Source organism: Fukomys damarensis, unplaced genomic scaffold, assembly GCF_012274545.1.
Source record: "Fukomys damarensis isolate Sample0158 unplaced genomic scaffold, DMR_v1.0_HiC HiC_scaffold_21, whole genome shotgun sequence".
Taxonomy (NCBI): Eukaryota; Metazoa; Chordata; class Mammalia; order Rodentia; family Bathyergidae; genus Fukomys; species Fukomys damarensis.
In genome coordinates, this window is record NW_022900933.1 from 22,775,865 (window position 1) to 22,791,849 (window position 15,985).

At 37.0% G+C, this 15,985-nt stretch overlaps 1 protein-coding gene across 2 annotated transcripts in view; it reads right to left on the minus strand.

Annotated features, from left to right (window-relative positions):
- Sel1l (SEL1L adaptor subunit of ERAD E3 ubiquitin ligase) overlaps window positions 1-15,985 on the minus strand; it is a 47,163-nt gene that overhangs the window by 17,035 nt on the left and 14,143 nt on the right. For both annotated transcript variants that reach the window (XM_010616249.3, XM_010616250.3), the window contains exons 4-11: window positions 10,824-10,991; window positions 9,359-9,464; window positions 8,344-8,506; window positions 5,499-5,552; window positions 5,349-5,408; window positions 3,285-3,366; window positions 2,791-2,945; window positions 675-731 (exon numbers count right to left, since the gene is read on the minus strand). In XM_010616249.3, the coding sequence (XP_010614551.1) occupies window positions 675-731; window positions 2,791-2,945; window positions 3,285-3,366; window positions 5,349-5,408; window positions 5,499-5,552; window positions 8,344-8,506; window positions 9,359-9,464; window positions 10,824-10,991 (845 nt within the window). The remainder of the gene's footprint in view (window positions 1-674; window positions 732-2,790; window positions 2,946-3,284; window positions 3,367-5,348; window positions 5,409-5,498; window positions 5,553-8,343; window positions 8,507-9,358; window positions 9,465-10,823; window positions 10,992-15,985) is intronic.

Sequence of the window (15,985 nt, forward strand, 5' to 3'; positions counted from 1 at the left end):
GAAGTTCTGAGACAGAGGGGACCCTGATAGGCTCAGATATTTTCGAAAAGGTCTGTGGGTCTGTGACTCAGAGAGCTACAAAAAACAGAGATTGGCACAAAGCCTTGGGGGTTGAAGACTTTTGATTTTAAACTACTGGAAATCACAGCACTCAAGTGTTTTAATCAGGGGAACCACAGGATCAGATGTGCAGTTTACAGAGACTTAGGTTAGAAAGCTGTGGCAGATGATTCACACAAGAGCTAGATGCAATGACGGAAAGAAGAGAAGAACGAGTCATATTTAAGACAGAAAAAGACAAAACTTGGTAAATAGATTATAGTTATGTACTCCTAATTTTTCACAAATAAACTACTTTTTCCCCAATTCCACAGAACATTTTCTAAAAGGTGCCTTAAGACCTACTTCTATCACAGTTACAGGAAACCAAGACCCATATGTGTAATTTTCGGGCAGCATAGAGAATTAGGTTCGGCATGAATACATCCCACCACTCTGAGGTTTGTTCATGATTTCCCTCATTAGCTTCCCGAAGGGGTAAGTAGATCCTGAAGGCTCATCTGCGATGAGTCCTTACAGGACATAAGCACACTGGCACTGTTCAGCGAAAATCCATGTGGAGCATGGTTTCTCGGCCCAGTGTGAGGGGCAAAGCCCAGGGATGCGGCAGTTACCTGGTGATTCTGTTCTACTCCTCGTCCTCCATGTAGATGCAGCTGTCCCAGACCGACCTGAAAATCAACAGACACAAGGCAAAAAGCAAGTGGGAGCATCTCGCGTGTGATTAGCATCAGACCAACAAGAAACCATTTAGTCATAAAAAAGGCTTCTGTTCATGACTCAAAACATGAGACATTTCATCTTAAATCCTGAAGATATTACTCTAATTATTCTGAAATTTCTAAGAACTAAAAAGGTGCACTTCCACTGGGGATTTTACTCAGTGGTATGGCTGCCTGCCTTGCAGTACAAGGTCCTGAGTTTGACCCCCAGTACCAAAAAAAAGGTGTGCTTCCAATTACAAATTACAAAGTATTCTTATAAAACGGAGAGTGAAATAAAGGTATTTTCAGAATTAAAACCAAATTTATCCTCAGTGAACCTGCTCTAAAGGAAATAAAGGTGCTGTTCAGGCAAGAGGCAAGAGTATCTGTGAAACGTGGAGAGGCAGTAAGAAAAAAAAAGCAATGAAAGGGTAAATAGGTGAGTAAATTTAAATAGATATATATGTATAAAATAATATTTTGTAAGGTTCAAAAATATATGGAATTCAAGCTGCATGGGTCGGGGGCAGGGGGCATGACTATAATCTCAGATCTCTGGAAGGCTGAGGCAAAAGGAATACAAGTTCAAGCACAGTCTGGGCAACTTAGTGACTCAGTGAGACCTTGGAGGTGGGGGGAGATTTAAAAAGGGCTGGAGATGTAGGTCAGGATGAAGGACATGAGTTCATTCCTCATACCATCGAGAAGAAAGGGGGCGCGACAGAGGGATTAAGAGGAAGAGAGAGAGGGAGAGGGAGAGGGAGAGGGAGAGGGAGGGGTGAGATGGAGAGGGAAAGAGACAGAGACAGAGAGAGGGACTGAGAGGGAAAGGGAGAAAAACAGAAAGAGATTGAGAGGGAAAAGGAGAGGCAGAAAAAGGTAAGAGATGGAGAGATTGAGAGGGAAAGGGAGAAAGAGAGACAGAGAGGTTGGGAGGGAAAGGGATCAAGGGAGAAAAAGAGAAAGGGAGGGAGGGAGGGAGGGAGAGAATGAACTTAAAATGTAGGAGTACTGTATTCTCCGTTATCCAGAAAGTGGCAAGCGCTTCTCCACACGAGCCTCTAACAGGGAAGAATGCTGCAGTCTACATAACCACTGAGAGCAGTGAGAGGCTGTCCAACGATCGTGTTCGTGGGTGGAGATGTGGTAGCCAGAAGCACACAGCAAGAGGGACAGACAGCAGAGACAAGGGAGCACGGAAAAGCACAGCAAACGGAAAGCTAAACAGAAAATTTAAACCAAAATACATCACTAATGTAAAAGAAAGATGTTTAATGAGACAAAATAACTCAGTTGTAATTAATTTCCATGAGCTAAGATCTGGATCTACTTTTCACAAGCTTTTTTAATGACTTTCTTCTGTTAGCCTTAATTGTTTTTAATTAAGTATCTACCACTTATTTCTACATATTCTAAATCAGAAACACTAAAACCATAATAGAAAAAAGTTGAAGTTCTTTTTATTGTACTATTTTGATAAACCATCACATGTGTGAGCACACACACACACACACACACACACACACACACTTGCATTGTTTAATTGATGAACATCATACAATTTAAACAAACCTACTTCTGTTCTTGACCTTGAGCTAATCATGATCTAAGATGAGCACAAGAAACACACACAGTAAATAGCTCTGAAGAACATCTGATATTCCAAAAGTCTCAGAGTCTTGTTTAGAGAAAGTGACAGTTTTCTTTCTGGTGACTCTGGTGGGAGCCTTCATTCTCAGTGGCAATGCTGCTCCATTCAAGAAGCGACCTTCAGTTGTGGTACAGGGCAGTCACATAATAGGCTTTTAGGGACTATCAATACCTGGGCCCCATCCCAGATGAGCCCACATGGACTCTTTTGAGCATGCAGAACTCTTGCTATTTAACACTCCACAGGTGACCCTAATATGTGGCTAATAACTGCACAGAGCCATATAAACATTGCTTACAGAAGTGAATGCTTCCCTTCCCCTGTGTTAAAGTATATAACACAGTAAGAAATTCCCTCAGATGTTTGAATACCTACTTGCGCTTGTACATCACCCTTTTCAGCCAGGAACTGGTAATACTGAATCAGATCTTCTTCTAGCATCCCGCTGTTCATTCCCGGGTTTTCCACCTCATCAGGCAGTCGTATTCTCTGTACCACTGAGCCGCCTGTTAGCGAGATATCACTGGCAACTGGAACAGGAAACAAAATGGGGATGCAAAGGAAAGTCAGACGAGCTGTCTCACAGAGAAGTATAACTCTAGCTGCTGAATGTGCAGACAAGATGTTAGAGGAAACGGTCTGTACAGTAGTCTACAGATTATAAAACAGGAAGCTATTAGAAAATTAGACCTTCCCACAAGATATTTAAGAAGTAGAATGCAAAGAAAAAATTTTTAACAAATAAACTTCTTAATTAAGATGAATCTATTTAGGAAAGCAGTCACATTTCAAATACAATAAAAACAGATGTATTTAAAATTAATCCTACTTTATAACCCCAGAAAGGTGAAAAGGAAAAAAATAGCTACCATGATTGGCAACAAGACGATAATGGGTCAGTGCAGATTCACAGCTCTGGAGGACTCCAATGCCAGCCCAGTACCGGTACCCCTGAAAGACACCTTTGGGTGAGAGGAAGGCAGTTTCACAGGCCAGAGGTGGTGTTCTTGGAACAAATCAAGCTCACCATACTCAGGGTGTAATTTTGCTTCCTATGATTCAAGTACACCTCATTTACCCTGAGTGTTAAATTCTGAGGTAATTTTATTTATCAACGACAACAGACTATAGCTAAGAACTAGAAAATGAATAGTCTCTACAGAAATCAAAATAAGTGCCATGAATTTTATGAACAGTGTGCATTTTACTCAAGAAAATTACTGAGAGTTGTGCTTAGAGCTGATTTTAATCTCACCTTAGATACAATCTTAATGCAAATACATTAATCTTTCAAACTAGCAAATAACAAATTAACAAAATAAGAAAAGTGAGACTATTAGAAGCAGGCAAAGTAACACTAGCAATAAATGACTCAGAATTAAGTGGGAAGAGAGGGTGGCAGAAGGGAGAGGAAAAATGATCAAGCTATGAGGGGTGTACCAATTTCCTGAGATGAATGTAATCACGATATATTCCAAATATATACTAATAAAAATAAAAAAGAATAAGTATGAAGATTGTTAATTAAATGATTTTGGACCCTAATAATCTTTAGGACAGTACTGTGTGACACCATGCATAATATTAAATGTTCCAAATCTGGAGTCATTATTTAAGAAGATTAGTAAATATAATCTGAAAGGGAGTTGTACAAAAATATTTAATACACATTTGCCATATAAAATGTTTCGTATTTCTTGAAAATTCACCTGAAAGGAAATTTTCAATTACTGTTTGAGGAATGTTATTGTAGATTAAAAAAATAAATGGAAACATCAAAATCAGTGACAGATATCTCAGAAAGTTAGAGCAACACTTTGGTTTTCCATGTGCTTTGGATTCTTCAGTGGTGTAGGCTGTACCAGGACCATTTTCAAACTACTCAGCATGACTGATAGCCTTTTCACTGAGTCTCATGTCCCCAGCTGCTCATGAATGCGGGGAGTTGTACTCTTCACTTACAGTGAAGTGCTTATATTTTCTTGCAGACACCATGTTCTGTCTTGCTGCTGTCCCTCTGGAGTTACTGTTCCGGCAGCCTGGGCACCTTTCTGCTTCTTTCATTTACTACTATTTATTCCTCAAAAGAACCCCTCTGCAATATCTCTTTAAATCCATTCTTTGGCAATCCCAGTGTTCCATAACATTCTCACAAATTCTGTGACAAATTACAGTACTATAATGGTCTCTTTATGTCTCCCTTCCTGGTTGAGGGCGGGTGCTACATATTATTCATCTTTGGAGTCGCGATGATAAATACGAAATATTTTTTAATACAATGAAGGTAAAGTGAGCTAGGATCTGTTCAGTTAAACTACATTTTCCTCTTTTTAAAGTCTCATATCTTATCAATGACCAAGCCTGTAAATCATTTCTCTGCTTTCAGTCACATTTCTACCCAGCCTATTATTCCCATTACTAGTAGACCTACATTCACTTGACACACAGTAATACACATCAGAAGTCATGTGACCAACCTAAAGTCAGTTTATAAAGTACAAGGTAGATTAATTGCTTTACCATAAAAACAATTTGGTGGAAATATTTTCTATTTATCACCAAACTATTTAGGTGAGCAACCCATTAGGTAACACATAGAGATGTCCTTCACAGGGTAGCTTTACTTAAATGTCCTCTACAGGATAATTTTTGTACAGTAAGTCCTCTATCAATTTAAATGTAAAATCTATGATAATCTGACCTAAAAAATACTTGCTCTTGGTTTTTTTTTTTTTTTTTTTTGGTACCGGGGATTGAACTCAGATCCTTGTGCTTGCAAAGCAGGCCACCGAACCACTGAGCTAAATCCCTGGCCAAAAATACTTGATCTTAAGCTGATATCAATCAAGAACAATGGAAAAGTTGTAGTCAGTGTCAATCACAAATTTTTCTGCTATTTAAAATCACTGGTCTTCTACTGAGGTCATACTTACCAAAACCATGTGGGCTATTAGATTACCTCCAAGAGCTCCAAAAGTATAATAGACAAGAGCCTGTAAAAGAATAAAAGATGTTTCACTGAATACAGGGACCTACTTATTCAATTCAAATTATAACATACAATAAAGTTATAATAGTCTTACCTTTGCCTGACTCGAATTAACACCAAGTCCAGAGGCATAGAGAAAGCCAAGAGCCTGAAATAAAATGGTAAGAGTAAGAATTCTTCCCCTGGCAAAAGTTTATCCAAGATAGACACAGTCTTATGCACTATGAAAATATATAAAATCCTTTAAGTGGTAAAAGATTTGAATGCATTTATGTACAACTTGGAATTAAAGAGCCCCAGAAATGCATTCTGGGTTTTACAAATTACACAACTACATATAACCTTAAACAAATTATAAAGCTTATTTTGAAGATTAAAGACAATCTAGTAAAATATTAACTAGAAAAACAAAGCTAAACATACTTAAATGTGACTTCTGTTTCATCTTTGCGAATAACCATTATGAAGACAAAACAACTTTCATATTGCTACACTGACATACTTCTCTACTTACACAGAGTGGAATACACTCTGAAAAAGAACAAGAGACTATCAGGACAAACTGTTTAAGGAATAAAAAGAGGCAGCAAGCAGTCAAAGGTGAAACGCTACTTTGCAATATCAGAGCACATACTGTTTTCTAAAATGTAACAGCGAAGCCAGGGATTTAGCTCAGGGGTACCGCCGCCTGTCCTGCAAGCGCAAGGACCTAAGTTCGATCCCCAGTACCAAAAAAATAAAATAAAGCAGTGAACAAACAATGCACTGGTAAGGTTCTTGACGAAAGCTACAAAGGCAAGTGAAGCAAGGAGTGCTTGTGCTCATGAGAATCCATTAGCTCCCTGAAACTTCCCAGCCTCTGCAGTTAGGTAAGAGCACTATGTGCCCATGATGTGCACGGAAGTGATGTGAGCCATTTCCAGGCCTGGACTTTATTTATTTTTTTTTCTCATTGAGTTTATTTGTACATTTTAGGTATACAGTACAGTTACATTCATCATTGGGATCTTGTACCTTTACATGACAGGTCTTGGTTCTCCCTTATCCCTACCCTCCCTTCACCCCCTCCTCCCTTCCCTATTTACAAATACATTATTTCCATTTTCTCATGTTTTTTTTCTTTTCCCTATTTCCTTTCCCTACCCTTCCTACTTCCCCTACACCTTTAGCCCTTTTCTTCCTATTTCACATTGTCAATTATATCATTAGGATCTTATGTACTATTATAGTTTTTCACACCAGAGAAACTATTCGGTATTTACACATGTGTGACTTATTTATTTCACTTAGGAGTATATCCTCAATATGTGTCCATTTTCCTATGAATGACTCAAATTTCTCATTCTTTATGGCTGAGTAGTATTCCATTTTACAGGACTTTATAAACAGTCCAGAGATTCCTCTAGCTCCCTCTTTGCCCTTCATGATGGCTTGGAAATCTGTGTTCCAGAAGTGGCCCATGGTCAGGAGCTGCCATTTCAAAATGAGTGTGGCAAGCAGGAACTAGATGTGGCGTGAACTAGAAAGGAGGCTTGCAAGTTTGAGCTCAGCCTATGTATCAGCAAGACCTTGTCTCAAAAAAAAAAAAAAAAAAAAAAGTAAAAGAAGGGCTGGGTATACAGCTCAGGGCAAAGGCTGGTTCAATCCCAAGTACTGCAAAAAATGAGCAAACATATGATGCCATGTGAATACAGAGCATCCCTATAAGGTAGTTCAGCCCAAAATACTTTAACTGAGTTCATCAAGCTTTAGCTATGACAACCATTTATAGGAAATACAGGTGATAGAGAAATAAACTAATGACAGCATGAAGATGCAAATAAATAGAAGTAGAACATTCTGCAGGAAACCTGCCTTATCTTTAACACAGAAGGAAAAAAAAAAAAGGATGGGACTATGTTGGAAACTACAACTAAATATATAGTGTAGTGCAGGATTGGGTACTTATTTAGACAAAGTAAAAAAATTTCTGGCTCAATACAACATGAATACAGAATGGGTATATGATCTAAAAATATGCTGGAATGGCCAGGTTAAGGCTGTTGATTAAAAAAAGCAAGTTATGGAACAGTAAACAGTAGCATCTAATTTTAACAAAAATTCATATGTAAATACTCACAAAGAAAAAGGTCTAAGGGTACGCACGCACTACAATTATCACTGTTCAGAAATGGATAGTGCAGAGGTGATGTCTGCTTTCTAGTTTTGCTGGTTTGTTTTTCTAGTTTCCAATCAGGGACATACACTGCTTCCATAACAAAAAATTTTAAGAAACTGTAATATGAACAAAAGCTACCACATATGAACTTTGAAAAAAATGCAATGGTGAGTAATTTCAGGTACAAAAGAATTACCTGCGTATTTTATTCTTTATAGATGTAATTTAGAAAAACAACAAATGTAACTGTGGCAAGATGCAAATGAAAAAAATGCCTTCATTACCTATAAAATTCAGACTGAGGAAAAAGAGCATCATAATAGTTTCTCTGGTGTGAATAAACTGTAATAATACATAAGATCCTAATATGATTACTGACATTGTGAAATAGGAAGAAAGGGGCTAAAGGTGTAGGGAAGGTGGGATGGGTAGGGGAAGGGTAATAAGGGAAAAGAAAAAAATGTGAGATAATGAAAAGATGGAAATAAAGTGTTTGTAGATGGGGAGGGGAGGAGGGGGTGAAGGGAGGGCAGGGACAAGGGGAAAAAATGAGAACCAAGACCTGTCATGTAGAGGTACAAGATCCCAACAATGAATGTAACTGTACTGTATCCCTAAAATGTACCAAAAAACTCAATTAAAGCTGAAAAAAAAAAAAAAGGAGAAAGGTAAAATGGCCTGCCAAAATAATATTTAAAGATACGTTATTACTAAAAGACATCAAGGCGCAGAGAAACTGCTGTTGAAATCAACAAGTGCTCTCCACTGAAGGCACACTCACAGTCTGCCCTTTGGGGGAGCCGTCCTCAGTCAGCTTCTCAAACATCTCTTTGGCTGCTTGGATATTCTGTATCAGGTGATCCCCAAACAAAAGGGCATAGGACACTCTCTCCAGAGCCTTGGTGTGGTTCATGCTGGCTGCCTTTTGAAGATATCGATATGCTCTTTAAATACAAGCAATTGAAAAACAAGTTAGCAGTGTTTTGGAAGTACCATTAAAAGTTTTTTTCAAGATCTACCAAAATGCTGTATAATTTCCTTACTTTAAATAAGAAATTTCCTGATATTATTTTTTCTGCATAATTCATCTTACTTACATATGTAGAAATCTAAGGTGCCAGTTCTCCCTGTTATTCCAGCATCTTGGAATAGTCTAATTACACTAACAATAATCCTAAATAACAAGCTTTGCAATAAGAGACCTGTAATATGATGAAGTCCAGTAAATAATCCAATTAACTATTATAATTTCTTTTTAATTCTTTGCATAGAATGCAACAAAAGTTAGCTGAAATTAAGCAGACCTGAAACATGAGAATATAATTACTGGTTTCCATTCTTATTCTTTTTGGTACCAGGGATTTGAACTCAGGTCCTTGTGCTTGCGAGGCAGGCAGCGGCACCATTGAGCTAAATCCCTGGCCCCTTGGTTTACATTCTTTCCATGTGAAAATTCTTAAGTTCCAGTTGAAAATTTGAAAGCAAAACCAAAAAAACACATTTAATGATAATTCCTTTTGTTAAATCCTGAATAGTATATGCATTCTTCATTCTTCAAAATTGACAATTTCAGTCATTTTTCTCATTGTTCATCATTTTGAACAATATTTATAATCTTTTATCCTAAGAAGTTAAAACCTGTTAAAAGTAATACCACTAATGCACACAAATCATATTAAGTTTTCTTGCAATGGACTTAAAAAAATCTGTGTTTCTCGCAGCAATTTTTAAAAAAGTATTTGGCTATTTCTTAGTAAAGGCCTAAGGGCAAGAATGGAGTTGACATTGGTACCTACTCTCTTTTTTGGCTTTTTTTATTGCTTCCATTGAGGATTTTCATTCCAGTCTGATATAGCATTTCTGCTTCCTGCATATGCCGTCTCTTAGCAGCCTGTTCTTCAGCTAAAAACACAACATCACACTGATTTATATGGATTGTCATTCTACATCGATTATTTATCAAACTATTTCTTTTAGGTAGTCATACAAATACAACAAATGATATATGATTATTTCTAAATATGACTCTAAGAATGGTTTAAGTTCAGGCTTCACTGATACAAGGTAAGACTTTCAAAGCATAAAATCTATTGAAGCTACTCTGTTTTAGAGGAAACACTGTCAATTGCTTTTGGAGGGTACTTTCTTTTGTTTACATTTTTATATAATTCAACTAAAATTTGAGATTATACATTAAGATTAGTCAAAATAACAGAAGATATTAGAAAACAGTGACCAGAAAAGTACTGTTATGATCAAAGAATACTTTAGCTCTATTTGAAATGTGTATTTTACAAGGAAAAAGTGATTATATAATAAAAACTAAAGCTGGGTACGGTGGTGCATGCCTGTAATCCCAGAACTTGGGAGGCTGAGGCAATAGGATCACTGGAAGTTCAAGGCCAACCTGAACTACACAGTGAGACCCTGTCTCAAAAAAAAAAAAAAAGGGAGGAGGCTGGGGATTTGGCTCAGTGGTTCTGCTGACTGCCTTGCAAGCGCAAAGGCCTGAGTTTGATTCCCTGGTACCAAAAAAATTTATTTTTATTTTTACTAACTATAGATCCAGACTTAGTATTCAGGTCCATTAATTTTCTCATACTAATTTTTCATACGTACTAATATGACCCTGAAAATCATTAAGACCTGTTAAGGGTTTTACAAAATTATTTTGCTACCATAATAAGACCTCATCAAAACTCATGTATTTCATTAAGACCAATATTTATAGAAATGAATTCTTGTAATATAGAAAAATCTGTCATTCTCTGTTATGCCAGTCTATTTACATCCAAAGTTGCCCTGGAAATACAGTCTGCCTGTAGAATTCGGCCTCTTCATATCAACATTTATACTTAGCATAGTTAAATATACATTTGTCAAATGTTACATTAGAGCAGCACATCTCACTCCAAGTATTTTAGAAAGGTATTTTTCTTTTAATTACCATTACCCTTCACTGTAAGAGTCTGTTTCTTTTATTGCTAAAAAAATGTCACATTAATTGATCTAGCAGCTTGCCTAAAGGGTTTATGAATCTCCTGTTCAAAACCTTTTTAAGACAGATGTGAGTGTGATAAGCTGTCTGGCAGCCTGAAATAAAAGCACGTCCTTCCAGCTCTTAAGTCTATTCTATATGGCTAGAACCACATCATCAACTGGGCCACGTCTGACCACATGGGAAAGGATGGCTAGAGAGGCCTCCAGAAGCGTGCCTTGGCCATCAGCCACTTGGACATGCTTCTCCCGAACAGTGCTTACTTTCACAGAAGCCCCACTTCTCATCAGTTCTGTAGTCATAGGTTGTAGCACACCACAGTCTGCCATCTTCCCGCCCATCGGAGGTGCACCCAAAGTACTCCTTTTCCAGGAAGAGGAAAGGGAAGTGGCAGGGTTCCCCATGTGCTGTGCCTTCAATGGCGGTCAAGGCTGGAAAGACAAGAAATAAATATCTGAATATAAACCACACTTCTGGTATCCAGGGACTCACTGCAATCAATTTTAGCTGTTAAAGTCCACAGGCAAAAATACATGATGTAATGTTTTGTAATGGGCTAGTTCTTATTTTGATTAGGGAGGACATAAGGTTAAGTTAATTTAGAATGTATGATTAGCTGGCTACTCAGATCTATTATCTGGCTTAGACTTTTTGAAGTTATTGAGACATAACCTTAGAATGTTAAAACTCCTGAAACCAGTAAGCAAAAAATAAGGCAAAATGCATCTGAATCAATTCCAATCTCAGCATAACTCCTCCCCCACCAAATGTAGTAAAGCAATTTCTTCAATAAGATAAAAGTTATCCAGACAAAATGCTCCCCTCGGCAGAGCTAAGGACTCACAAAGTCCTCTGTGATCCCATAGCATCTTAGTAGAATACTTATCATACAAGTACTAAAGTGATTTTTTTGTTTGTTTTTTTTACCATACTCTAGCTCCCAATAGACTTTTTTATGGGGCCTGTCGATTCAGGGAATAAAGGTTCAAGAGATAACAGTGGGTATTATTATTATTAACGGCTACTCTGAAAGGCTAGAACATATCACTTCTTTCCAGTGTTAAAAAAAAAACAAACAAAAACAGAGGTTTTCAGTAAATTGTGAAAGACAAAATGAGTTTCAAATGGCTTACCACCAGGTAGATGTCATTTATCACCCTGGTAATCACAACCAGAGGTAAATTATTTCTTACCCTTTAATATACCCACTTTTTTCTTGTTTTTTTTTGGGGGGGGTACTGGAGATCGAACTCGGGACCTTGCACTTATGAGGTAGGCAGCAGAACCACAGAGCCAAACCCCAGGCCCAATATACCCATGTTTTAAAGAAATTATCTTTCATGAAATGTATAGACAAAGTATTGATTAGTAGTAGACTCCGAAGAGTACCACAGATTTTGAAAAGGGAATACCTAAGCATGGCTGTTACATCCAAATCAGCTTTGGAAAGAATAGAATTTCAACTCTTAAACCTGAATTTCACTTAAAGTAGCATGTGACAGTTTAAGAGTACTAAATTTTTTAGTGATAAAAGAAATCTTTGGAAATTAGACAAACACTCCCTTTCACAATAGCATCCCCCACAATGAAATATCTAGGAATCAATCCAACAAAGGAAGTAAAAGACCTCTACAATGAAACTACAGTACTTAGAAAAAGGAGACTGAAGAGGATATCAGAAAATGGAAAGATATCCTTTGTTCTTGGATAGTTAGAACCAACATATTAAAAATGGCCATACTTCCAAAATTGTTATAGAGATTCAATGCAATTTCAATCAAAATCCCAACAGAATATCTCACAGAATTAGAAAAAACAATCCTAAAATTCATTTACAAAGCAGGGGGTATTATAATCCCTGACTTTATTTTATTGGTACCAGGGATTGAACTCAGGACCTTGTGCTGGTGAGGCAGGTAGTGGCAGAACCACTAAGCGAAATCCTCGACCCCCTGCCTTTAAATTATACTACAAAACTATGGTGATATAAACAGCACGGTTAAAGGCTGGTGGTTCTGCTGCCGGCCTCATCAGCAGAAAGTCTTGAGTTCATTCCCTGGTACCAAAACAAAAAACAAAAATAAACAAACAAAAAACAGCATAGTACTGGCAAAAGAACAGACCCAAGGATCAATGGAACAGACTAGAGGATGCAGAAACAACTCCAGAAACACACAACCACCTTATCTTTGACAAAGGAGCCAAACACCTTCACTGGAAGAAAGATAGCTTCTTTAATAAATGGTTCTGGAAAAACTGGCTTTCCATATGCCTAAGATTCAAACTAGACCCATATCTTTCACCACATACTAATCTAAAATCAAAATGGATCAAAGATCTAAATATTAAAACAAAAACACTAAATCTGCTGGAAAAGAGAACAGGTAGAATGCCTGAGGACATAAGAGTAGGCAAAGATTTCACGAACAAAACCCAGACCACAAGGGAAATACTACAAAGAATCAACAACTGGACCTCATCTTATTAAAAAGCTTTTGCACAGCAAGAGAAACCAACAGAGTGAAGAGACAACCCACAGATCAGGAAAAAAATTTTTACCAGCTATTTAGATAAAGGACAATCATCTAGACTACAAAGAATTCAAAATAATCAGACCCTCAAATTTAAAGATCCAGTGCAAAAATGGGCATCTGAAATGAATAGACACTTCTCAGATAAAGAATTAGAAATGGCTGCTAGGGATGTAGCTCAGTGGTGCCATGCCTGCCTGGCAAACACAAGGCCCTGAGTTTGATCCCAGGCACCAGAAAAAAAAATTAGAAATGGAAAATATATGAAAAATGTTCAACACCACTGGTCATTCAAGAGATGCACATTAAAACAATGCTGAGATTCCATCTCACTCTAGAAAGAGTAATTACATATAAGTAATTTACAGCAAGATAATAATGTAAGTAATTAAATGTTGAAGGAAAGAATCCAATAGAGAATTATGAATATAGCTAGAATGATGTTACATTGATATTTATTGATACTCAATTGATATACATTGACAAAACATTTTTCATTATCAAATCAAAATCCCAAAGAGTTAACTTACTGATCTGTACAAACAAATGCATAGAATTTGGGTTTGCAAATTTCCTACTTTAAGAGCTCTCACAATGCCATTAAAGACTGATATTGCATGTATAAGTTTAGATGAATGTTCTGTTAAATAGAAAATTAAGTACTTAATGCTGCTCATCTGAAGCAATCTTGTACTTCCCACAGAGCAGCAAGTAGTATTTCAATCAAATATATTTGTAGGCAAATAGAGTTGGAACGCAATTATTTCACATTAAAAAGCTACCAATTTCAAGAAAATTATAACAGTGCTTACTGATTATATTAAGCCCCAAGATAAAAACTCTAAGCAGTTGTCACCAAAGTATTCAAAACAAAGTATTAGTATAAGTGATTTAAACAAAACCAGCTTTAATTTAAAGTAAATGGTGTAGTATGATTTCACTCATACATGGAATTTTAAAAAGCTGACCTCATAAAATGAGAGAGTAGAATGAAGAGTGGTGACCACAGGCTGGGGTGGACAGACGTTGGTCAGAGGATGGATACATACTTATTGTTAGGAGGAACACACTTTAAGAGGTTTATTTTACAGCAAGATGATAATAATGTCATCAGTGATGATGGGTACACTGTTATCCTGAAAAAAGTAAACAGAGTGGATTTTGTGTGCTGTAAGAATAACTGGGTGAAGTAGTGCTTGTTAACAAGCTACATTCAACCATTCCACCCTGTATAGGTATTTAAAAACATGTACATAATAAAAAACAAAAATAGATTATGACTATCAGTATCTGTGCAAAAAAAAAAAAAGAATTCAATAATTCAATGCTGCACCTGGCTTCAACAATCACTTGTCCTAACCCGAGTATTTAATTTATTTTTTCTTTTTTGGACACAAGGTCTCACTATGGAGTTCAGGTTGGCCTTGAACTCACTATGTAGCCAAGGCTGGCCTCAAATTTGCAGTGATCCTCCTGCCTCAGCCTCCTGGGTCCTGGGATTACAGGCACATGCCATCATGTCCAACTTTAACCCTAGTATTTAAGAATTGAGAAAACCAAGACTTTTTCAAGATTTTAAACTCTTAAGTCTGTTCCTAGCTTTAGTGCATGGCCCTCAAAAAAAAAATGTCAATAAGTCCATATTCAGAAAAAAGAATAAATAAATGAAAATATAAATGGTTAAAACTTTATTGTCTGAGAACATGCCACAGTAATTTTTTGGGGAAGATAACCAGTGTTACATAATTTTCTACAAGCAGAATGCTTTGACAAAAACTTGAGAAGTGATAAATTCAGCTGAGAAACTACATCTGTGAACAAAAGGCATTTTGCTTATAGATTAAAATGTTTATTGGAAAAAAGAAGAGCTATTACACGAAGGAACAAAATGTAAGATCAGAGTTCATATAAAGCTCAACATTCTCTATGAGAAAGTAACTAATCATTTAAAAGTAGAAACAAAAGAAAGTACTGGTCCATATGCTCAATACAAAGTGGCAATCAGGTGTCAAGCACTGTCAAAAAACAGAGTGTAATGTGTCTAGGAAAACTGCTCTCTACTAGCAGTGAGCTGCTGAAAATGATGGCTTTAAGGGAAGCTCTTTTGTACTTCAGAGGCCACAGTAGGTGTAGGCATGAGGAGTTCTCCACAGGGATGGTGTCCTAAAGAACTCTCCCTGCACAAAGAATTTTTTGTAAAACCAAACAAACAGCAATACCAACAACAACAAACAAAACCCCAAACCACCTTTCCACTCACGTCAGAGCCACTGCCTATGCTTCCTTTCCATCTCACCTTGTTTATTCTGCCCACTGGGTGGGGGTCTCCCTTTCCCTGTCACCCAGAGGATCAAGAGCCAAGGAGGAACACCACGCTATTACTCAACCAACTTGCTTGTTTTGGACTTGATTAGTAAGTTTAAACTCAATTCCTCTTGTGTTATTTTTAAAATATATGAAGATGCTGATTATTCTATTTAAACTTTTTTCCTTAAATTCTTTTATTGGTACATTTTAGGTATACAATATATTTACATTTATCATTGGGAACTTGTACCTTTATAGGATGTATCTTGGCGGAGGGGAGGGCAATGGGGAAAAATAGTTTTTCTTCTTCTTATTTTTAAAACTGTAAGGACAATTGTAGGAAATACTCCAAACATTAGAAAAACACAGAAAATTAAAGAAAAATCAGTCATCATAATCCAGCACTTCAAACTCTTTTTCTCCAGAGGTTATACTTGTTAGCAAAAAGGTCTGGACCTTTTTCATTTCATTTGCAAACATGAGCCCCACCTTCCAAGGATCTATATGATTAATTCTGTGCATCAATCTGGCTGGGCGAAGGTACCCAGATATTTGGTCAGTCATTATTCTAGATGTTTCTAGAAGGT